Below are 25,461 nucleotides of genomic sequence, written 5' to 3' on the forward strand. Positions count from 1 at the left end.
GACTTCAAGACTACATGTCCTTAACTTTTGAACTTAACTTCAGGACTACATATCCTTAACTTTTGAACTTGGAACTCAAACTTTAGGACCAAGCGTCCTTAACTTTTGAACTTGTAAGTCAAAGTTAAGGACCTATTGTCCTTAACTTTTGAACTTGTAACTGTAAGTTATGGATTGCTTGTCCTTAACTTTTGAACTTGTAACTGTAAGTTAAGGACTGTCTGTCCTTAACTTTTGAACTTGGAAGTCAAAGTTAAGGACCTATTGTCCTTAACTTTTGAACTTGTAACTGTAAGTTAAGGACTGTATGTCCTTAACATTTGAACTTGTAACTGTAAGTAAGGACTGTCTGTCCTTAACTTTTGAACTTGTGTCCTTAACTATTGAACTTAACTTCAGGCAAAGGATCTCGTTGAACTCGCAAAGCAGCAATCCCGAAGGGAGGCTCTCGAGGAAATTCATGCTCGAGGTTTTGCCTTGTCGGCCAAAATCGAGAGTGCCAAGGAGATCGAAGCTACGGCTAAAATGTCAGCTTATCCTAAGGATGATAATGACTCTGAGGGTTCAAGCGAGTCTAAAGACAGAGGAGATCTCGAGGGTGACGATGCGGCCCCTCACGAAGACTAGGCCACTTAGGCTCTTTAATTTTTTTGTTTATCTCTTTGGTTGAGGCAGTTTGGCCTCTATAAAGAATTTGTATCGCGGTCGTTTCGGTCCTTATAATGTTTTTTGATATATATCAAACCTTTTTTTCCCTTCAGCAATTTCTAAGTTCTTTGCTTTTTTATATTCGCAAAGATTAACATGCCTTAGCATGAAATAGTTAATTTTCTGCCCGGAGGTTCCAACAAGCCTTGCCTTTAACATTATTTTATTTTTAAGGCATTGTGGGGTTTCGGTGTGGCTGAAATTTTTTTTCCCCAAAGTACTTACACCTTCTTAGATTATAGTTTGCCAAGGGTAGCTTTTAGAATCGGTTAGGAAATTTTGAGGTGTTGTTGTTTTTGTTACGGGTCTCGAACGTCTCCGAGTCTTTTTAATTTGGCTGTAGCCTTTTTAGCTCGGATGTTGCCTAATGGGCTTGTCACCCCAAGTTATCCGGGCTTGCCTAGGATAATAGTCCCCGAGGGGGATGGCCATAGCCTTTAAAATTTGGGCGCTTGCCTAATGGGTCTTGTGCCCTTGAGTTCCAACAACCCGGACCGTTCGACTTTGTTTTCAGACGGAAGTCCCCGAGTGAGAGTTTGTTCGAACTTGGGTTAAGGTGTCCCTTAGTATCGGTATCTTTAGAGGGCCGGATGTAGGAAATTCCTTAAGAAAATGCAAGAATATTTTTTAAAAGGACAAAATATTTATCCGCAAGGAAGAGACTTCTTTTTATTCTTGTGCAAAATATTTATACATGCGTACATGCTTTATGCCAGGGCTCGAGAAGTCTATGCGGGCAAGGTTCATTTAATCGTTTGGCCCTTACAATAAATCCGATCTATCAAGACCCTTCAATCACGAAGTTTCTTTCCTTGCTAAAGTCGATATCCAAGGGTAATGCCCCCCAGTATTTGAGGTTGATCATAGAGAGAAACCTTGGATACTAATGATGCAATATTTGACACCAGTTCATGACCGGCCTTCTATTCTAAGTTAGCACAATCCATTGTTGCCTTGTTAAAAATCTAACTGGAAAACCCATTTGGGATAAAACCGGTTCAAGGGAAAAAGAGTGCAACACGTGCTTTCAGACCTAAAATCTGTAACGCTTCCTGTTGGTTACTTGCAAGTGTTAGTTCAAAAATAAGGAAATGAATAGGGCCGTACTTTAGCAGTAGTATCACTTTAAGTGAGTTATGTTCTAGTTATTCGGTAGTTGCTCGCCTTTCATTGTTCTGAGTTTGTAGGATCCCTTTCCAGTGATCACGATAACTTGGTATGGTCCTTCCCAGTTTGGTCCCAACTTCCATTCGTTTGGGTTCCAGGTGCTTAGTGAGACTTTCCTTAGTAATAAGTCCCCGATATTGAAGTGCCAAAGGCTGGCCCTTCGATTGTAGTATCTCTTGATCCGCTGCTTTTGGGTAGCCAACTAGACAAGGGCGGCTTCGCATCTTTCATCCAATAGCTCCAGGCTCATACTCATGGCCTTGTCATTCGATTCCTTTATTGCATATCGAAATATGATACTTGGTTCTCCGACTTCAACTGGTATTAGAGCCTCGACACCGTAAACCAATGAGAATGGGGTGGCCCCAGTACTGGACTTCGAGGTTGTACGATATGCCCATAGGACTTCGGGTAGGATTTCTTTCCATTTTCCTTTGGCATCATTTAACCTCTTTTTGAGGTTTTGGAGTATGGTTTTCTTGGTCAATTCTGCTTGTCCGGTTCCACTAGGGTGATAAGGTGTTGACAGGATCCTTTTGATCTTATGGTCTTCAAGAAATCTGGTCCCCTTGCTGCCGATAAATTGTTTCCCGTTGTCGCACATGATTACGGATGGCATTCTGAAACAACATATGATGTGATCCCAAATAATGTCGATGACTTCCTTCTACCTGACCATCTCATATGTTTGGGCTTCCACCCTCTTAGAAAAATAGTCAATCATAAACAATATAAATTGAGCCTTACCTGGTGCCCATGGAAGAGGGCCAACGATGTCCATTCCCCACTTCACGAACGACCATGGAGACAAGACCGAATGCAGCAGCTCCCGGGGTTGGTGAATCATCGGAGCATGTCTTTGGCATTCATCGCATTTTCGTACAAACTCCTTTGCATCTTTTTCCATGTCGATCTAGTAATAGCCGGCTCTGATTATCTTTCGAACCAATGATTCCGTACCTGAATGATTTCTATAGGTTCCCTCGTGAACTTCCCTCATAACGTAATTGGTATCTCTTGGTCCTAGAAATATTGCCAATAGGCCATCGAACGCTCTTCTAAACAAGGTCCCATCTTCGGACAAACTAAACAAGGTTGCCTTTGTACGCAGGGTCCTCGATTCTTTTAGATCCTAGTGTACTTTCCCAATCTTTAGATATTCTACATATTCGTTTCTCCAATCCCAAGTCAAGCTTGTAGAGTTTATTTTGGCATGACCTTCTACCACTACCGATCTTATGAGTTGTACGGCTGCCCTCGAGTTGAACTCGTCGTCTTTGATCGACGATCCTAAGTTTGCAAGGGCATGGACTATGCTGTATTGATCCCATGGTATATGTTGCAAAGTCCACTCCTTGAATCGATGTAATGTTACCTACAATTTATCTAGGTACCTTTGCATTTATTCTTCTCTGACCTCTAATATACCATTAACTTGGATCACCACAAGGAGGGAGTCGCACTTAGCTTCGATCACCTCCATCCCCAAGCTTTTGGCTAGTTCAAGACCTACAATCATGGCCTCATATTCGGCTTCATTGTTAGTTAATTTCACTGTTCTAATAGATTATCTAACTATATTACCTGTGGGTGGCTTCAATATGATGCCAAGTCTAGACTCTTTCGCGATCGAAGCACCGTCCGTAAAGAGGGTCCAGATTCTCGAAAATGTCCCTGAGTTTACCAACAATTCCCTTTCTACCTCGGGTATTAGGGATGGCGTAAAGTCAGCCATGAAATCTGCCAAAATTTGAGATTTAATGGCTCTCTGAGGTCGATACTCAATATCGTACCCGATGATTTCTACGGCCCATTTGGCCAATCGTCCCGAGAGTTCGGGATTGTGCATTATATATTGCAATGGCTAAGTAATCACAACACATATAGGGTGGCACTAAAAATGTGGTTTCAGTTTCCTAGAGGAGCTTAGCAAAGAGAGCGCAAATTTTTCTAGGTGAGGGTACCTAGTTTCGGCCTCACCCAAGGTCCTGCTAACATAGTAAATTGAAAATTGCGTACCTTTCTCTTTCCGAACTAGGACTCCACTTACCGCTATCTCTGATACTGCCATGTATATGTATAGTTGTTCATCTGTCTTCGGCGTGTGAAGTGGTGGCAGGCTCGATAGATATCACTTGAGTTATTCCAAGGCCCGTTGGCATTCTAGGGTTCATGAGAAGTTGTTTTTATTCTTCAGTAACAAGAAAAATCAGTGGCTCTTATCAGAGGACCTCGAGATGAATCTTCCTAGGGCGGTAATGTGCCCGGTTAGCCTTTGCACGACCTTCACATTGTCCACTACCGTGATATCCCCGACATCTTTGATCTTGTTGGGGTTGATCTTAATTCCCCGGTTGGATACCATGAACCCGAGAAATTTATCTGATCCGACTCCGAATGCACATTTCTCTGGATTCAACTTCATATTGTACTTCTTCAATATACTGAAGGTTTCCTGTAAATACTTTAAATGGTCCTCTGCTCACACGGACTTAACCAACATATCGTCAATGTGAACTTCCATGGATTTCCCTATTTGTTCTTCGAACATCCTATTTACTAGGCGTTGGTAAGTGGCACCGGTGTTTTTAACCCAAATGGCATCACATTAAAGTAGTACGTTCCATACTTAGTGATGAAGGAGGTTTTTTCTTGATCATCCGGGTTCATCCGTATTTGGTTGTACCTAGAGTAGGCGTTGAGAAAACTGAGGATCTCGTGGCTGGCCGTGACATCTGTTACGCCCCACAATATTACGTCGATATTATGTCCCGCAGTATTTAATTATGATGATGTTGCACACTGTAGTATTGTATGTTGAATTTGTCGTAATGTAATTGACATTAGTCCAAGGAAAACGATTATTTGGAGATTATAAGGATTATGCTATTTCAAACAAGTGATGAGTAAATTTGTTAAGGTGAGAGGGAAAGCAAATCGAAGGGAACGAATTTCGTCGAAATTTGAAATTTTGGGATAAAATATGGTCCAAGCTATAATACTCGGTATTTATGGACTAGTGTCATATAAGGTACCACATGACCATGATAGTATGATGTATAAAGTGTATAAGGTATGTTAAAAGTAAGAAGTATTTTAAGTAAGTTGAGATAATTTTTAATTATACGGATAATTAGTTAATTAACGGGTAGCGAGATATTACCTAATTAAATTAATCGAAAACTTTGGATAAGTATCAAAGTAAAAAAATGTGGCAGCTAAACCCTTACTGAGACAATGACTCTTAGTCAATTATTAGTAGGTGACATCCTAATTCTTTAATCAAAAGACACCTCAACTTTAAAGCTTTTAAAACAAAACCTTGCAAATTTCATTTCCAATACCAAACGTTAGCATTCTGAAAATTGATTCTCAAAGACACTTTAACCAAATGCAACTCTTTCCTAATACTTTCAATACCAAAACATTGCAATAAGAAGCGAAAAATATTAGCAATCCTTCTTGCAACCAAACGATTCCAACAAGATCTAGCAATATAAAATTTTGCGGTTCTAAAGGAGTACGGTGCAATATTTTATAAGAATATCATACAAATTTTTCCCTACTTCGATCCGCCGTTACATGTTTTCGCAAAAAGAGAATCGGTTCAGGTATGTTAAGGCTATCGATTCTTTCTTTTAGTCATGATTTATACGACACAAGTGAAACGTGCAAATACACAATTTTCATAAATGACTCTACTCATAGAAATACTAGAGATACCTATGTTCTTGATTTTTATGTGTCCTATTATTCTATCATCTGTTCATAGGTCTCAAAAAATACGTAAGTTGTATTTTTGTTTACTTCATGATATTAATTAGAGGCATAATGGCCTTGCGACATTCCGAAAAATTTTATTGACGTACTTTCTCATGCATTGCATTCATTTATACATGTACGTTGACCCATGACCAGATGACATTATATACATGTGTATATATATATATACACATGTATGTATATGGTATATAGGAAAAGGCTACGGCGTTATATACGCACCACCACCTGATTAGCTGGTATACGTTGATGATTTTGCCCACAGTGGCCGAGATGATATGATGGGATGCCCTCAGAGGCCTGAGGATGTTATGAAATATGTACTTATGTACGACATGACATTCATGCACATATGCATGACACTATAATTATTTCATGATTTACAGAGTTATCTTGACTTATGGGTTGAATCATTTACCCTATATTTCTCCCATGTCCGTTATGTACTTATTTATGAGCCTTACATACTCGAAAAATTATTCGTACTGACATCCCTTTTGCCTGGGAATGCTGCGTTTCATGCCCGCAGGTCCTGATAGACATGTCGAGAGTCCTCCAAGTAGGCTATCAGCTTAATGGAAGGTGTTGGTGCGCTCCATTTACTCCAGAGTTGCTTCTTTGGTCAGTATGATTAGTACATGTATTGATTGGTATGGCGGGACCCTATCCCGACTTTTATGATATTATGTATTCTTAGAGGCTTGTAGGCAGATGTCATATATACTGATACTTTCATGGCATTGTCGGCCTACATTTCAAGTATATAAACAATCATGTCGTTCTTATAGGCCCGTAATTCATATGTATAAGTTTGTATTCCCTCATGCTTTACTCCGGTTCATTTACCTATGATAGAATGATATGAAAGATACGTTATGTTGGTACTCGGTTGAGTAAGGTACCGGGTGCCCATCGCGACCCATCGGTTTGGGTCATAACAAAAGTGGTATCAAAGCAGTTCTGTCCTAGGGAGTCTACAAGTCGTGTCTAGTAGAGTCTTGTTTATGGGTGTATCGTGCACTACACTTATAAGCAGGAGGCTACAAGGCATTTTGGACTGTCACTCTTTCTTCTTACTCTAGATCGTATGGTAGAGCTCACTTATAAGAATTTAAATTCCGAACTTCTATTTTATTCGTAATAAGATGATGCCTACATTCAGAAAGACGACCGATAAGAGATATAGCTGTGGAAGTGTTGAGTTAGAGGAACTCGATTTTGCATCTTGCTTATGATAAGTAACACTACAATAAAAGAGATCTTTAACGACCATTTCTTCATGAAAGGAAATTAATCCAGTCGTTATATGTGTACTTATAGCGGCCAATATTTATTGTCGTCGTTAAAGTTATTTTTTATTGTAATTTTTACGAGGGAATAATTTGTGGTCCTTCAAATTGTGTCAGTCCCGTTGTTAAATCTTAATAAAACGAAAAACAAGCGCTAATTTTTCCCTCCTTTATTTTCTCAACCAACTATCCGCACATTACCCCCAAATTATCAAAAAAATCCTACAATCTCTCGCCTAAAATGCTATCCCAAAACACGCACAACAACTTCAGCAAAGAAGAGGCAAAGAATCATGAACAAATAGGGCTCTCGCTGCAACTGGCCACTACTCGATCGGCGAAGAAGTTCTGAAATTAACACTATATATATAGAGCAGAGCAGAACTCAATAGATAATCACAAAAAATTTGGGCTTGTGTAAGTAGCTTATAATCTGTCTTCTCTGGTGAATCTGTGTCAACGCTAATAGGATTCCGTTCTCCTTTTCGTCAAGGTAAAGTCAAATTATAACTACTCTTTAATGTTGTTGTTTTATGTTTTGGATTGATTTTCAACTTGTTTTCATGGATTTTTCGGCTGAAATGTTGGTGGCATTTTGGAGCTAGTTTTTCTGGGTTTTAGTTTTCGTTTTACTATTACATTTTGGGGTTGTTTTGGGATTATTTTGGAGCTAATGTTGAGCTAATTTTGTCCAGAAAAACAACTGGGTTTGGGATGAGTTTAATCGATAGGAAGAGAAAAGATGAACTTAGGTGTTGGGATTTTTGAGAGAGGGTAACGATGAGCTTGGATGATTTTTCCTTCTGCTTTTTCGTCTCTTTTTGTTGGCTTCTTTTCCGATCTCCTCCCTTTGTTCTCTCTCCGTCACTCTATCTATACTCCCCCTGTTTTCGTCTGTCAAGTTAGAATGGTGAATCCGTGTCTCTAAACTTGTAGTAATAATTATTGTGAAATCGTGTCTTTTTTTATCTCTCTGCTTTTCAAATATTGGATTTCTTCTTAGAATTATATGTATATTTTCCAGATTTATAGTTACATTGATGCCCTTTATGGCGAGGCTTCTTGTAGTACCTCTGCTATTTGTTTGCTTGCTGGAAGATTAAGATTTAAGAATCAAACATGCTTATAGGAATTAAATTTACCTCTTAATTTGTAACAATATGTGTTTAGATGTGGTATTCCTTAGTTCTTCAAGTCCATAATCTTTCTCTTCTTTCTTGTTCTAGCAATGTTTTAATTGGTTAATGTAGTTGACGAGTGAGATTAGTTTAGTTTTGTTCTTTACAACTTCTTCATCTCGAAAGAGATGATCGTCTTTGCTAAGGAAATCTAGAAAATAACTATACAATAATTAAGATCTGCTAAGTCAGAGATGCCACTAACCTGTTTTGGTAAGATGCTTTATGCATGTTCTATGTGAATTTAAAGTCACATTATTCAGTCAACTAAAGTTAGAATATTTTAATTCGTTTATGCAGTAGACCTCTAGTTATATGAATTGGCTCAAAAGAACTTTCATGTTATCATAATCTATGAATTGTAAACATATCAATATTGTTGAAGTACTACAGAAAGTAACAATATAAAATTCACTAAGTTGTTTCCATAATAAATCATCACCAACCTGTGGTGACTAATTAAAAACTCTGAGCAGCACTTTTAACCAGGAGATTGAGGGGGAAGTCACATGTTTTAATTTGGTTTAGGTGAATAACCTGCTTTAGTCTCTTCTTTGTCTGACGTTGCTCTCTTCCCATATCTTGAATCAATGAATCCACTTTCAGCTTATCCTTGTCCATTTCGATCAGATATCTATATGAAAGAATCTCAAGTCCTACTACTGAGAAAAACCACATCCATCAAGTATTGTAACTGCATAATCTTTATCCTTTCCAACAAAGAAATAGACAATATCGAGGTACAGATTCTATACATCATCATCTGGTAGTAAATCATAGCTGATTCTGAGTTTTTCCAGGATCTTATTGTTAGGGATTGCCTTTAGTTTCCTTAATGCACATTCCCACACCTCTATACTTCTGTCACTAAGAGAAGAACCTAAAACTTTGAGAACCAAAGGAATCCCTTTACAATGAAGTATCACATTTTTTGAAAGGTTCTTGTGATCTTCTGAAGGTTGTTCTTTTCTAAAAGCATACCAACTGAAGAGTCGAATTGATTCTTGGGCATTCAATGGCATGACCTTATACATCTTACATCTCCAGATCTCCCTAGCATCAAATATGTGCCGATTTCTGGTTGTAATGATAAGTTTACTACCCGGATAAAACCATTATCGCATCCCAAGTACAATATTTAACTGATCTCTATCGTCTACATCATCGAGAACAAGAAGAATTCTTCTGCAACGAGTGGACTCTTGAATCTTGTTGACTCCTTCATCGACATTGTATATCTTCTCAACCTTCTTCCCCAGAACACTTGAAACAAGTTCTCTTTGTATACTTACAAGACCATCATGTCTTTCTGAAGTTTTATTTACATCAACAAGAAAGCTGCTGCCATCAAATTTGTCAAAGTTCATATTGTAAGTTGTCTTAGCTAGTTTAGTTTTACCTATACCTCCCATCCCATATATAGCCATAATATCAATACTAGTTGATCCATCTTTCAATCAGAGACTGAATATCTCTAACTCGAGAATCTATTCAAACTGGATGGAGAGCAACACTTAAAACTGTGCGATTTAGTTTTCCTGCAACCACCTTCACAATCTCTTGAATAAACTTTGACTCACACCTAAAAATTGGATTGTATTTAATACCATCTAAAGTCAGGAATAAAGCACATACTCTGCAATAGAACAATTTGAAATCCATTAATATAAAACTACAAATAAACATCAAGCTAGTAAAATTTTACCCATCAGATTTATTCTATAAGACCATTCCTCCCAAATCAGCAACTTCTGTTAGAGCAGCCTTCCATTCCTTCACCTTATACAACAATTTCAGTCTCCTTCCTTCGGTCCCGGATTTACATCTCTCTTCATATATTAAAGAATCTTGTTCAAAACTCCCTTTTTGTTTCCTGACTTCTGAGGGATCCACATCATAAAACACAGGTAGAACAAAACGTCAAAAAGCTCTCTTACTCTCAAGTATAAACAAAAGTTCATCAAGGCACCTCTCTGAAGAGGTATACTCTTTAGTGAAGAAAACAATGAGAATTCTTGATTCTTGAATTGTTTTCTGCAATTCTTTACATCCCTTTTCATCTATCTCAAGTTCGTCAACCCTGAACGTGCGAATACCAACATTTGATAAAGCTGAAAAAAGATAATCTCCAAAGGACATGCCTATTTAGGTTGCCAAACTCAGAAATGCATGATAAGAAAACTGAGTCACTTTTTGTTTTGTTTGGATAAGTCACTAATAAACGATTGTTCTTTGAGAAGAAATTATCTAGAACCATAGAAGAGATAAATAGGCGAGCGTAAAACTTGTCAATTCATGATAAATATACAAGTTGAAGTGTTTTGCTTATTTTTTGGCTTGTTGAATAAATGTTTACTTCTGGATAATACATTATTTTAATCATATATACATATATATTACACATGCAACAGATTATGGTACCTGATAAGAAGTGGATGGAACTTATCCATGACCGACTTGGTAATGCTTACAAGCTTGGGGTGGACAATATTTTGGATTTTGCTTTTACAAAATTAAGTGAAGCGCGTGTAATACGTTGTCCGTGTATCAAATGTTGTAATACATCTTCGGGAACACGTGAGATGGTTAAGTCACATTTAATAGTACATGGAATAATTCAAAATTATACTTTTTGGTATCATCACGGGGAAAAGTTAGGTGAGCCACAATCAAATTCAGAAGATGTAGAAGATGATGACATTGAAGAAGCTTATGGTGAGGATGAAATACATGGGATTCTACGAGATTTATACCTTGATTTTGATGCAGACATTACGAACATTGATGGTGATGATTTTCTTGAGGAGGAACCAAATCTTGAAGCAAAAAAATTCTATAGGCTTTTAAAGGATTTTGAGCAACCATTGTACCAAAATTCAAAAGTTTCTAAACTTTCTACTATGGTTAAATTGCTTCATATCAAAAGTATTGGGCGTTGGAGTTATGAGTCATTTACAATGTTGTTGAAGATGTTGAAGGAAGATCTATTGACTGCTGAATCAAACTTGCCAGATTCATATTATGAGGCAAAGAAGATAATTCGGGATCTTGGACTTTCTTACAAGAAGATTGATGCGTGTAAGAATAATTGCATGTTATATTGGAAGGATGACAAGTTTCTTGAATCTTGCAAAGTTTGTGGAGCATCTAGATGGAAAGAGGATAAACATAGGGGAGAAACTAAATTTAAGAATGGGAAAAAGATAGCGCACAAGATTTTACGTTATTTTCCCTTAAAGCCAATACTCCAAAGATTGTTTATGTCCTCAAAGATATCATCTTTAATGACATGGAATCATGAAAAAAGAGTTGACGATGGAATGATGAGGCACTCAGCTGACTCAATGGCATGGAAAAAGTTTGATGAACTTCACCAGTCTTTCGCCGCTGAACCTCGTAATGTTCGACTTGGACTTGCTAGTGATGGTTTTCAACCATTTGGAAGTTCTAGAACCCCGTACAACATTTGGCCTGTTGTACTTATTCCTTATAATTTACCATCTTGGCTATGTATGAAGCAAGAGAATTTTATTCTGTCAATGCTTATTCCTGGTCCTGAAAGTCCGGGAGATGCAATTGATGTTTATCTTCAGCCTTTGATGGATGAATTAAAGGAATTATGGGAAACTGGAGTGGAGACCTTTGATGCGTCAACCAAACAAAGTTTTATATTGCATGCAGCTCTATTATGGAACATTAATGATTTTCCAGCCTATGCAAATTTATCTAGATGGAGTAAAAAAGGAAAATTAGCTTGCCCATGTTGCAACAAAGAAATATCCTCAATCAGGTTAGAAAATGGTAAAAAGCAGTGTTATATGGGTCATAGACGCTTTCTTCCTCTTAATCACAAATGGAGAAATGATAAACAGTCATTTGATGGCGCTAAGGAGCGAAGACTACCACCCAAAGTTTTATCGGGTGAGGATATACTTAATCAAGTGGCTGACTTAGATGGTTTACTACTAACAAAGGATCTAAAGAAGAAGCCTAAAATATCACATGAGAGTAGGAGTGATAATTGTAATAAGAAGAGTATTTCCTTTGGTCTTCCCTATTGGAAAACTCTATTGTTGCGACATAATTTAGATGTGATGCATATCGAGAAAAATGTATGTGACAATATGTGACAATATTTTGGGGACAATCTTAAATGTCAAAGGAAAAACTAAAGATACCATAAAAGCTCGATTGGATTTGCAAGCAATGAACATAAAGAAAGAATTGCATCCAATTAAAAATGGGGATAAATATGAGCTACCGACAGTATGTTATACGTTATCTCCTGAAGAGAAGAACATATTTTTCAGATTCCTAAAGAACTTAAAGGTTCCAGATGGATATTCATCAAATATATCTCAGTGTGTCAACACTAAAGATCGCAAAATTTCAGGCCTAAAAAGTCATGATTGTCATGTTCTTCTACAACATTTACTTTCACTTGCTATACGTGGTATGCTTTGCAAATCTGTATGTAAACCTATTATTGAGTCGTCTTTATTTTTCAACTTGCTTAGAGCAAAATGTTTAAGAATGGAAGAGTTAAAACAAATAGCAGCTCAAATTCCTATAACTCTGTGCAAGTTAGAAAAGGTATTCCCTCCTTCATTTTTTGATGTGATGGTGCACTTGCCGATCCATTTAGCTAATGAGGCTATGATTGTTGGACCTATTCAATATAGATGGATGTATCTAGTGGAGCGATGGCTATACTTTTTGAAATCTTTAGTTGGTAATAGGGCTTGCCCAGAAGGTTCTATCGCGGAGGGATATTTGACAACTGAATGTTTAACTTTATGTTCAAGGTATTTGCATACAGTGGAAATAAAATTTAATCGCCTTGAGCGGAATTATGATGGTGGTATTATTGAATCTGATGGAGGTTTAACAGTTTTTTGTCAACATGGAAAAGATTTAAGAGCTGGAAAAATAGATAAACTTAATCCAGATGAATTAGAGCAAGCACATATTTATATTTTGAAGAACTGTGATGAAATTCAACCATTTCTCGAGTAAGTATTGACTCGATATAATAATTTGATTATATTTTATCCATCATTTCAATTAAAATGACATGTTATTCTTAATTTTTTGTAGAGAGTTTTCACAAATTCCAGGTGATACCTCTCAAAAATATTCTGATAGGGAGTTCATTAGCTGGTTAAAAAAAAGGTTAGTACTAGTTATATCCTATTGTTATTTTCTTAACCATAATATTTATATAGTATTTGCTAATTAAATTATATAATTTATTTTAATAGGTTGTTGAATTGTACAAATGTGATAACAGTAAGAAAATAGAAGATTTGCTCACTTTGTCATGTGGTCCCCTGCCATATATGAGACGTCTTAAAGGTTACGTTACTAATGGATATAGGTTTCATGTGGAAGAGTATGACAGGGGTTTGAGGACTCAAAACTACGAGGTGGTTGTAGTTGGTGAGACAGATGAAGAGAATAAAAATATTGATTATTATGGAGAACTTACTGAGATTCTTGAATTGCAATTTATTGGAGGAAAAAGAGTGATATTGTTTAGATGTAAGTGGTTTGATGTGTATGACCAAGAAAAGGGAGTTAAAATGGATGAATATGGTTTTGTGAGTATTAACCGTCAACAATTATTGAAAACTAATGAGCCATTTGTATTAGCAAACCAAACATTACAAGTATTTTATGTCGACGATCCTTCAAATAAAGGCTGGCATGTTGCAAGAAAAGTTCTACCTCGTGATACTTTTGACATTTTACAAGAAAAGGATGACGATTTGGAGAATTTGGATAATTCTACACAAATGAAAAGGAAAAGAACTGATGAAGGTTTTTGACCTTTATCATGCATGTTGTTAATATTTATTTCCTTAGGCCTCTTGCTTCTCGCTTTTCTAGAATAACTGGAACAGTTAATTAGTATGAATCAGTTCATGGATTTTCTTTGATCATATCTTATCAGTGTTGAACATTTTGTGCTGCTAATGATTGTTTTCTCTTGCATTGCTTACTTTCCAGCAGTCCTATGATGTTGCTCTAGGTGAAACTTATTGTGATATGTTTTTGAGTCGGATAAAGTTTTCTGCTCTTGAATTCTAAGTTATAAGTAGGTTAGGAAGGATAAAATCTTATTTCTAATAGTCTTTCAAGTCACTATTTGGAGAAATGCCCCCTGGTATACAACACATGCTGTGTAAAGTCGCTACCTTTGATTTTTAATAATTATTCATTATCTAGAACACTGGGTTGGCTTTGTTTTGACATCAATTCATTCCCCCATGACAGTAAACCTTCAATAGTTCGTGCACATTGAATGGTCAAATTCTCTACTTGGGTATCCCATCCGAGGTTCTATGGGATAGCTTTTGTACAGATGAATTTTTTTAACTTTAGTAGATTGTTGTATTGTGCAAGCTGGCCTTACATGTTTCATTCGAAACCGGAAAGCTAACTGCTTCAAGGGCGGGGTCAGAGTTCCTTACCCAGGTTTAATAGAGGAACTCAATCAGCCGACGGAAAAGTTCATGGAAACATTGTTTGTCCATCTCTTAGCAAGTGGCAGGCCAAATGCATATAGACTGCCCGTTACGTGCTATTACCTTCTTCACCTTGATTTAGCTTGAAAGACTCTTTTTTCTCTTTTCTCTCTCCATCATCTCAGTTGTTGCAACTGAGTTCTTATTTTATCAGTAATACTTCCACTTATCTATCATAGTTTTATAGTCAAAGATGGATTCCTGTTTGGATAATACATTTTTTAGGATGCTCTAGCTGGACCCCTTTCTTACTATGACCTTCGGGGACCACCTGTTCAATGTCATTTTTCTCCTATCCATCATAGGATGCTTTCCAAAAATTGTTTGGCTTTCTCTTTGGTTTTATTGTGCTTATTTTCGAGTTAGGTGGTTAAGAATGAATGTCAACTTCATAGGATCATTCTTTTAACTGCCATTATCATTTCATACTCTCAAGTATGCTCACTAACTATTATCAATGTTAAAGCTGCTTCTAGAATTAATCTCTTATGTTGTACTACTGCTGGAAAGTGGAAAAAAGAATTGAAAATACCTTAGTGGGCAATTGCTGAGCATAGTTCCTTCAAAAAATCAAGTAGTGCAAGCATTTATACTAGTTTCTTAATTGGTCACCTACCGCATTATTCCTTCTTAGCTGTTATCACCTACCGTATTATGCCTTCTAACAACTGCCTAGAGAGTGTTATATGATAATCATCAAATGCAGATAAATACCTCAAGGTGATGTATGCTAAATAACTTGTACCAGATATCTCTATTCGTATTGAACTGTAGAAAGTACCACTGCTAGTGGCTAACTACTGAAGTAAAGATAACTTTCTATAATGTATAAATCTAATGGTATGCAGGTAGTTGTCTTGGTTTAGATGTGTTTAAAAGGTAGTGTAAAGGATACACTGCTTTAAAGTTGATTCACTGTTGTGGAGTGCAAATACAAACTTGTCTATACAGCTTCTCGGTTGCACTCTTTGGAAATCATATAATCATGGTTCTGTTTTACATTGGAACTGATTGCAAGTGAATAAGTTTCTGGAAGGACTTGGAGAAGCTGTCATATGCTTGGTCTCTATGTGGTTTTACAAGTTTAGCCTTGTTGTATTTTGTTTGTGTTTTCTAATTCTAACACAAGTTAATTCTTTTATCGGTAATATTGGCACGGGAAATTTTGTGTGGATAAATAACTTTATTACTCATCTTAATGATTTTTATCTTTCTCATCTAACAGTTACTCCATACTTTTATCTTATTTTAGGTTGATATGAATCCATCAAAATTTCAGAAGTCTGAAATGGGAGCAACTTCAAAGAATGTACATCATGCATATATTCAACCTGGTGCTTTAGCAAGGGGAAGAGGACACAACTTTGGATCTTTGGGCTCTGTAAAAACAAGTATTGGAAAGAGAACTCTGATTGGAGAAAATAAAAATCATAATTCAACAGCTTTTGAGCAGAATAAGCTTGCACATACTAATAATCTTATGCCCCCTGATTTTGCTTCGATGGAAGATGATGCTCCCCTCGCTCAAGACCCTGAAGCGATACAAGGTCTCTTAAGTTATAATTTTTTGTTTTGTTTTGTATCTTATTGGATTGGTATTGGTTTTATGTTTCACATAAATCAAAATTTGTAGAAACAGGAGCAGCTTGAAGAATATACATCATGTATACATTCAACCTGCGACTTTAGCAAGGGGACGAGAGAAAAGCTTTCGATCTTTGGGCTCTGCAAAAATAAATATTTTTTAAAAAAATCTGATTGGCGAGATTAAAAATTACAATTCAAGGGCTTCTAAGCAGAATAAGCTAGCACACAGTTGTAATAATCTCATGCCTCCTGGTTTTGATACGATGGAAGACGACATTCTTCACTCAAGAAGCTGAAACATGCAAGGTCTCAAGTTTTAATTATTTATTTTTTGTTTGTTATAAGACTAGAAGTTATTTTATGCTTTACTCAAATCAAAATTTGCAGAAGTTGGAGCTATTTTGAAGAATGTACGAGACACTTACAGTCAACCTAGTGCTTTAGCAAGGGGATGTGGGCAAAACTTAAGATCTTCGGGCTCGGCAAAAGGAAGCGTTGGAAAGAGAAATATGGTTGGCGAAAGTAAAAATCACAACTCAACAGCTTCTGAGCAGAATAAATAGCGCATAATAGTACTAATCTTATGCCTCTTAGTTTCGATCCGATGGAAGATGATGTTTCCCTCGCTCAAGAAGATGAAATGATGCAAGGTCTCAAGTTTAATATATTTTTTGTTTGTTATAAGACTGGAATTTATTTTATGCTAAAAATTTGCAGATTTATGTGAACCTGAAAAGCCGAAAAAGGTGAGAGGAAAGAACAAGAATAAAGATGTAGCAGGACTCAAACCCGGAGAAAAGTTTAGAGTTAACTTTTACAACAATCGGGTTGTGGGAAAGCATCAAACCTCATTTTCGAGACACTTGGGTATATTAGTTCGTGATCGTAATATGTGTCCGTTGCAAGTACATTCATGGAAGGACATCGGAGAAGATAAGCCGGAACACATGTGGCGAGCTGTTACAGTAAGTATTTAAACCATTATTAAAGCAATACTTTCTTGGTTGAATTGCTCTTTTCAGGAAAAAATTTCATGGGATATAATCTTGAAAATCACTCTTGAGAAAGAGATGTTTAGTTGGCCATATTTAGCAGAACATCTTCTCTTCCATAGTTAAAAATTTATTAATGAAGGCAATGTCTTGAGGGGCTTTCTTTATTTAGCAGCACATCTTCTGTGAATCTTTGTTTTTAAGCTAGTTTTTTGCATTTATAAGTTGTCTTGAATCGCTATTAGTGATCTCTGCCAATTACATTGTTATTAGTGTGAAATATTTGATGCTTTACAAAGCTTCTTGACATTGAAGTGATCTCTGCCTAGTTTTGGCAACTTTCAATATTTGCAAGATTTAGACCATTCTCAGAATCATCTAAGTGGTAACATACCAAATGGAGTTATGAGTTGTAGAGGGTAAATGCTAAAAGAATAAATATAGGAACATATGATACTATCAAAATCTTTGAGTTGACCCTGTGGATATGGTTATGCACTGCCTTAGTGCATTTTTGTTAATACAATTATTACCATTCTCAAAAATCTTTGAGTTGACTTGCATTTTATGTCATATTAAATGTCCTGCATTTTTGGTGTTTACCTAAACTAAAAAACAACTCACCAACCTATCATTAAAAAGTATTTGTCTCAATAGTCCTCATATTTTTTGGCCAGGTACCGTGAGATTTAACCTACAATACATATTTAGTTTATATTATTAATTCATTGCAAAGTGGTTGCATTACTAATTTGCCTTTTGATAATTTTCAAGTCCTTTCCTTTCTTGATTGATGATTTTGCAAAATATTGTAGGACAAATTTGACAGTGATGACACGAATCATCAAAGAGATCATGTCTTAAACCATATGAAAAAGTTATGGACCAATTGGAGAGGATCATTGCCCAGGATGTAAAGTTTAAGCCATTGCATGAAGCTCTAAAAAATGTTCCGAAGGAGATAGACAAGAGTGATTGGGAATGGTTAGTCAAAGAACATTTTTTAAGTGAAAAATTTAAGGTAAGACTTCATAACTACTTTTTAACTTCTTATTATTGTAAGTAACAGTTCATGATTTCAATGGTTTGTTCTTAATGTAGGAAACAAGTATTAAAAACTCGATCAATAGGTCTAAGTTGAGAATGCCTCATCGTACGGGTAGCAAGCCGATTAGAGAAATTATTTACGAACTGGTAAGAGCACAACAATCCGATTCATATTCGCTGAAGAGTGCTTTTTCCAGTTTAATTTTTGCACCTTGAACTGCAAACTACACTGTGTATTCGCTTTGATTTTACATGTTTGGTTTAGTAATGTTACAGAATTACTAATTCTAAAAAAAATGCAACAGAATAATATGGAAGTAAAGGACTTGACTGGTACTATATAACTTGGTGATTAATAGTGACTCTTCTGCTGCAGTATAATAGTGATCACTTGCTGCAGAATAATAGTGACTGATACTAAAATGCAACAGAACAATAGTGATTGTTCTGCTGTAGTAGATCACTTGCTGCTTACTTTAGTTTCAGTGCTCCGTAATTTCATAGCTTAATGCATGTCATAATTGCTAGCTTTTGGTAGAGTCGGATTAAAGTAGCATGCATCCATGTAGCTCCATATGATCCTGAATTTTCCTTAATGGCTATATTTACCTTATGTCTATTTCATCTCTTTTTTACACTAGATGCAACAAGGGAGGCATAAATTAGAGCTTTATAAGTTCATCAATCTCCTCTGTCTCTTATTTAATATGCAAAGCACCTTTTTAAAACATACAAAGTAGACATAAATATACCAGATTTGATGTTTAGGAAATGCTGCATCTTATCCGTAACAGCTGAGGATAGTAGCAATTATAATTAACTTGGTGATTAAAATTGTTACTAATAAGCCTTGCAGTCCAGCACTACTGAGGCAGGTTCTGATGCAACTTGCTCCAAACTAAGGGGGGATCTTCAGGCAGTGTTTAATGTATTTGTTTGACTTGTTTATTTAAATGTGACGGGATGCAAAGACGGTAATCCACCGAACATGGCAACTATATTCTTTGAGACTCACAAGAAAGACAACACGCTTGTAAAACCTGAAGCTAGTAAAAAATATGTATGTCACCGAACATGGCAACTATATTCTTTGAGACTCACAAGAAAGACAACACGCTTGTAGAACCTGAAGCTAGTAAAAAATATGTATGTTTATTGATGAACTTTATTTTACATCCTTCATTTTATTTTTATGTATTTTGTTATTTCAAATTTTCTTGTATTTTATAGGCTGAAATACAAGAGCTGGTACAATTTGAGCCATCTCTTACAAATATCGAGGTAATAGAAAGGTATTTCGGACCTCAAAACAAGAGTCATGTGGTTGGATTAGGGGGTGGTATAACCACTAAGGAGTTGAAAGGTGGTAGCTCCTCAAAGGCTGCAATCTTGATTGAGCTAAATGCAACTCGAAAAGAAAAAGAATCACTACAAACAGAGCTGAATGCAACTAAAAAAGCAAAAGACTCTCTGGAAAAACGTATGGACGACTTTGAGTCTAAGTATGATCATCTTATAAGCTTATTGGTTGATCAACCTTCATCAGCACCATCTACAAGTCAACAAAGTACAAGTTGAAGTATTTGACAGGTGCGTAAGCTTTCTACAAATTTTTACATGATGAATATCCTTAAATGAATTTAGTGAAATCTTTTTTTGTTAGTTAAATAAAGTACTGAGCTAGAAAGAAGTGACATTCGTGGCGTTAACAAGAAAAAGTTTGTCTTTTCTCATCTAATCCTTTACTATGTTTACTTGGGTTAAGCCCTTAAGTTTACAGTACTTAACTATTTTTTCATAAATGAGCTTTTGATTTCCTCTAATGCTGCCATAAAATTTATATGTTCCTGACAGTTTTGAGGTTGTATCTTTCCTAGTTCTGGCTTTAAAGTATTATGGTTACTGTCATTTATATATTCCCTTTGATGTATATGTGATTAATGTAAATTATTGATATGTATTTGAATGGAATAGAATATTCAAGTATTTACTGTTGTTGTCAGCTTATTTGTTTGAGATATTAAAATGGAGTAGTATTACGATTAATCTGGCTGGAAAGAGCACTAGTTTGCTCTACTGAGGAGATATATATAAGATTATAAATGCATGACTGATGCAATAGTTTTTTCTCTCTTTCTTTTTGGTTAAGTGGTGCTAAGAAACTCAAACAATAGTTTCTTACTGCTAGTGAGGTGGAAAGTGTTCTACTCTTTTCTTTTTCTTTTTCTTTTGGAGTTGTTCTTCTTTGACTGAGTTGACACAACTATTTCCCGTGTTCGTGCTCTTTTCAAACCAATAGACTTGGGAGTAGAAGCTGCATTAATAGATGTAATCCCAGTAGTCTTAGGATTAGCATGCACAATGTTCCCATTTTTGGTTCTTTTTGCACCAGCTTCATCCCTAAAACCTAGTAGTTTTCCAGCTAAATCACCTAGTGTAGCAGTAGGTCGATCATTGTTCTGGTTCCTTTCTCTTGCTCAGCTGGAAACACCTTCATGTTAGGCTTCTCCTGACCACAATATTTTTGCTCAGCAGTAGCTCGATCACTTGATGCATTCAAAGGAAGAGTAGCTCCTAAAGATGAAACTACAATAGCTCATGATTCTTTTCCATGTTTTTCAACATGTCCTGCCATTGCTACTGCTGCATGATTCTTAGGAGGGAATAGTAATACTTTTTTATATGATATCATTTGCTCCCAATGTATTGGCTATTATACTATTGGCGAGCATCAGTAATATGTTTTCATGATACTCTTAATGTTGGATTTAGTTGTAAGAAGCACTAATTATTCATAGTATTTTGAAATGTTCTTCACTTCGTGGTTTTACATTTTACTGCGTGGAAGCGACTTACCAATCTTAAATCTTGTTTTCTTACTCAACTAATATGAAGCTTTTTTAACAGATAAAGGGCCTGAAATTTGAAGAATTATCCTTTAAGAGAGTTTCGAGCAAGTTGAAGCATGTGGAATTGTTCAAGAACAAGGGAAATCTATTTTGTTTTATTAGGAGTTGTAGTCGTCATCTGTACAAACTACTATTTCGCTTTCTCTTTAGTTTTCTGTTTTCTTTAAGGAATTGAAACAAAAGGATCATGCAATTTGGACGCAATATATTTTTTGATGTTTTAGTTCTTTATAATCAAAACGATGTTTTATGTCGATATTGAAATTCATTCTTTGTATGATTTTGAATGCGTGTAATATATTTATTAATTTAAATTTCACATTAGCTAAGGAAAATTTTGGGTTTTATGTCGTTGAAAGTACATACGATTAACGAATGGAATTCCGGTCTCCAAACACTAATAACGACTGAAAATTAGTTACTGCTAGTGAAGTGTTTAACGACTAGAACGACATTTAATGATGGGAAAATCCCCTCGCTAAAGTTGGTATAACGAATGGATTCCTTTCCATCGTTAAAAGAGTTTTTACTATGGGATCAACCGGTCGTTTACCTTTAACGACGGAGGCACTAACGACTGGTGACGACCGGTTTTTACCCCATCGTAATTAATTGATAACGACCGGATTTAGAGTTTTAACGACCGAATTTCCCATCGTTAAAGACCTATTTTCCTGTAGTGTAAATGTGAGGTCTTCAGCAAATCATGTGCGTACTGAAAGGTCTAAGCCTCTTGATAAGGAGTCTTAAGGCAAGAATACCTATCCACCTTAATGGTGAAAGACAATGAGAGATTCAGGAGATAAATATAAGTTTCAACAAGCAAAAGAAGCAAGATGAAGAAGAGTACGAGGCGCCCAGTTAATGAAGGTTAACAGTGTTTATAATTTAGGCAAAGGAATATAAGCTTTTTAAGTTATATTCAACAGTAACAGAGATATGTAATTGGCCGTACCCATCTCAGTTATGCCCTATGGGGGCTAACATGTGTAGTTTAAGAAAACGATAGAACATTAGGATTCGGCTGGGGTTAGAGTAACCCTAAATGGTGAATGGATTGTTCGTGTCAGTTGACATTTCCAAAGGGTATTACAAATGTGCTAATAGATCTTCTTGTATGACACCCAGATGGTGCACTCTAGAATATTACAGTTAGATGTGAATACTAGCATGATCAAAAAAAATTCAGAAGATAGGCACTGAAAGCCTAGAAGGGATAAATATTACCTTAGTGTGACTCTCGTCCCTAGTAGAGCAAGGACGTTGATCAACCCGAAGAGCCGATAGATGAAGCAAGGGGAGCAAAAAGCAAAAGAATGTCTTGCTGAAGATTTCACAAGAAAGGAATAGGAAGAAATATTAGCAGAGTAATAAGAAGAGAGATAAGGAAGAATTATGAGTAAGATGCAATACATGGATGACAATGGTAGATCAAAAAGATAACGATATTACTAGGTCCACAGTCAGGTGAAGGAAGAGACGAGATATGATCGGACTTAAGAAAACAAAAGAGTATAGGCTATAAAGTCATATTCTTATTTCAAGAAGTAAGTTCGTGACTCTAACATGATTAGCAATAGGAAAAGCTAGACCCCAGAATAATAGGGATCAGTATGGGCTGGTGAACAAGATAAAGTAAACATGGATTAGGGATTTAATGATTTGATAATGGTCGACATCATGAGAAATTCATACTTCGTTCTGGAAACAATAGAATGGAAAACAGAAGAAAATTCATGAGAAATTCTGAGAATGGTCATTCAGGCAGACGCTTCCCTAAAGCAAGCAATGTGAGTAAAGTTAAAACCTAAGGGACTGTATGTGCCAGTTATACTAAGTTTCACCCTCGCGAGTAAAGAATTTTGTTATCCTTGGTATAGAAGGATTACCACAAGGAAATTAAGGGCCATCTATGATGTGAAAAAACGGTAAAGATGAAGAGGTAAAACATATATAAGTAGATCGTCGTAGCTCCAACTCTTAGATCTCCCCTAAAGGGAGAAATATGGAATGACGTGATATTACGTCAGAATTAAGTGGTTCTAGTAATTATGGAATGGTAAAGGAAGAATGCGATAAAACGAAAAAGGGATGAGATTACACTTATTCAAAGCCTACAAATATACTACGATACCAGAGCATTATGCAAACATGACGTTAGGGAGATGAAGTAAGGGTTCCTGCCCAAGATATTATTGATTAATAAGGAGCCAGTGCGAGAGGTAAGTTAAGACAAAGGAAATGACCCAAGAAAGATTACACACGAATATTGATACGGGAATGGACCAACAAGCAATTAGTAGTTGATTCAAGAATAACCTAGCTATGGCTAGACAAGAGAATACAGACAAATCAACAGATCGTGTAAGATAAACATAGGGAACCCTAATATGGAGAATTCAGCTTCATAGTTATGACATCGTGATCCTTGAAAAATATCCATATATGAGTTTGGGAAGTTAAAAAGTTATCGTTTGAGTTTTACGGAAATAAAAGAAAGTGCCACCGTGAAGACAATCAAAATATTAGTTCAGGAGTAATCCTACAAGCACAAGGGCATGGAGATAAGTAACTACAGGTAATTATAGTTGAGGAAGAACATCAAGAATTTCGTCAGGCATACGATGTGATAATCTCAAAGCCTTACAAGAGTCAGAGGATTCCCCCCCTAAGTACCACAATGAAAGACTAATTGAGGCAATAAGGAAGAAGGCTTCAACCAAATCACAGTGACCTAAAGAGGAAAGGGTTGTGTAACAACAGTTTAACTACAAAATTGTATGCACTCCAAAAGAAAGTTGCACCTACCATGGCTAATGACCGGGGAGTAAAACCAAAAGTAATATTCGAGACCATATGAGTTGCACAAAAACTTCGACATGCGTGAGAACTCAGATAAGCTAAGTATGCACGTAAAAAGGGGCAAAAGGACTAGGAAAAACAATTGCCTACATTTGAAGAAAGCTGAAATGGAACGAAAGGAATTATTCGATTAATGATCAGCCGTAGAAGACTCCGGTATAAACTAAAAAAAAGGAATTGGGTCCAGGTCATAGACAAAAGGATTGAATCATTTGAAAACTATATCATGGTTTTCCATAGCGTCCATAAAAGGCTAAAGTAATAACTAAATGCCATAAGCCACAGACCTGAAGATAGCTTGAGCCTACATAAAGTCTAATCAGAAGAAAGAGGAAATTAATGAATTACATCAACTAAGTAAATTAGGAGTCTGCTTATTGGACCCAGAAAGTTACAAACATCATGATTGAGAACATTGTAGAATCACTCTTAATATCAGAGGTACAAGAGAAATAGTACAGTAGCCATATTCTATAACGGCTCTACGATAGAGCCAGTTAGAAGAGTACCAATATGGAGCTACCACCAGATTGTGTATACACCAAAGGCACAAGTATTATAAGAGAGCTTCAAGTTGTGGATGTGATTATACCTATGTGAAATAGAGGTCATGAAAGAGATAAAAGATATGATGTGAGACTTTAAGATAAGTAAGGTAAAGGTGGACAACGTATGAGATACTCAAATATAAAAGGTTGTGAATAGTCCCTACTTTGGATAGAAGTCTAGAAGTATGGGGATTCAATATCTAGGAATAATAGCGGCACCGTCAGTAGCATATCCTCCAGCCTATGGTCTAGGTATCGAGAAGCCTGATTAAGAGAACAAAGAAGAGTTAGAGATGATGTGATATCTCGCTTGATATTCCAAAAAGACATAAGGAAATCTATGATGCAACCAAGTTGAAAGGTTGCAAGTAATATAAATAGATACGTGTAGGTCGCAAGCTATTGTATGGTAAAGCGACACGGTTCTAGAAGACATGAGTAAGGATAAGAAAGGGCGAGTGAGAAGGTAACGAAAATGGATAAGTCCTTAGGATTAAGCCCATGAAAACAAGAAGAGGAGACAGTTTCTCTAAGTTATACAAAGCTCACTATAGCCTGAATGAACTAAAAGGAGTCACTAATAGCATTTAGAAGAGATGTAATGATATAGAATGAGGGTGTGATTATGATAGATAAAGGACAACGTTTGGGCCTTCGATTGAGTAATGGTCTGACGGAAAAAAAAAGAAAGGGACTTCATGAATTGGATAGGATTAAAATAGCCACATAAGGCAAGTCATATTGGGATGCTATGAAATACGGTTATGGAAGTATAATATCGTATCACCCCTGTGGATCAGAAAAATCACTTCAAATATTCCATGATGCAATGTAAACCCTAGTGACAATATATTACGTAAGAAATTT

The 25,461-nt window shown here is 36.2% G+C and overlaps 2 protein-coding genes and 1 pseudogene across 5 annotated transcripts; 2 read left to right on the forward strand and 1 right to left on the reverse strand.

Moving 5' to 3' along the window:
* Window positions 1-8,781: 8,781 nt before the first annotated feature.
* On the reverse strand, window positions 8,782-9,549 carry LOC107787861 (disease resistance protein RUN1-like; annotated as a pseudogene).
* A 987-nt stretch (window positions 9,550-10,536) lies between these two features.
* LOC107787862 (uncharacterized) lies at window positions 10,537-12,252 on the forward strand. The gene has a single exon (XM_075241485.1). It carries the CDS (start codon window positions 10,537-10,539, stop codon window positions 12,250-12,252), a length of 1,716 nt encoding a protein of 571 aa, XP_075097586.1.
* A 3,148-nt stretch (window positions 12,253-15,400) lies between these two features.
* On the forward strand, window positions 15,401-21,440 carry LOC107787865 (uncharacterized). Of its 4 annotated transcripts, none has more exons than XM_075242368.1 (8): window positions 15,401-16,196; window positions 16,283-16,542; window positions 16,624-16,886; window positions 16,954-17,201; window positions 18,044-18,249; window positions 18,330-18,422; window positions 19,506-19,865; window positions 21,183-21,440. In XM_075242368.1, the coding sequence occupies exons 5-7, from the start codon at window positions 18,109-18,111 to the stop codon at window positions 19,851-19,853; spliced, it is 582 nt and encodes a 193-aa protein (XP_075098469.1). In that variant the 5' UTR covers window positions 15,401-16,196; window positions 16,283-16,542; window positions 16,624-16,886; window positions 16,954-17,201; window positions 18,044-18,108; the 3' UTR covers window positions 19,854-19,865; window positions 21,183-21,440. The 4 variants fall into 4 exon arrangements, with proteins under 4 accessions (XP_075098469.1, XP_075098470.1, XP_075098471.1 ...); XM_075242369.1 differs by having other exon boundaries at window positions 15,401-15,793; window positions 15,902-16,542; XM_075242370.1 differs by having other exon boundaries at window positions 15,401-15,711; window positions 15,902-16,542.
* The last annotated feature ends 4,021 nt before the right edge of the window (window positions 21,441-25,461 follow it).

This window comes from Nicotiana tabacum, chromosome 21, assembly GCF_000715075.1.
Source record: "Nicotiana tabacum cultivar K326 chromosome 21, ASM71507v2, whole genome shotgun sequence".
NCBI classification, from domain to species: domain Eukaryota; kingdom Viridiplantae; phylum Streptophyta; class Magnoliopsida; order Solanales; family Solanaceae; genus Nicotiana; species Nicotiana tabacum.

Bases quoted from the DNA above. Each gene is read 5' to 3' on its own strand.
- LOC107787862 (XM_075241485.1), top strand. From the start codon at position 10,537: ATGGTACCTGATAAGAAGTGGATGGAACTTATCCATGACCGACTTGGT.
- LOC107787865 (XM_075242368.1), top strand. From the start codon at position 18,109: ATGGACCAATTGGAGAGGATCATTGCCCAGGATGTAAAGTTTAAGCCA. The intron at 18,250-18,329 runs GTAAGACTTCAT...TTCTTAATGTAG, and splicing joins TTTTAAGTGAAAAATTTAAG to GAAACAAGTATTAAAAACTC. The intron at 18,423-19,505 runs GTAAGAGCACAA...TGTATTTTATAG, and splicing joins GAGAAATTATTTACGAACTG to GCTGAAATACAAGAGCTGGT.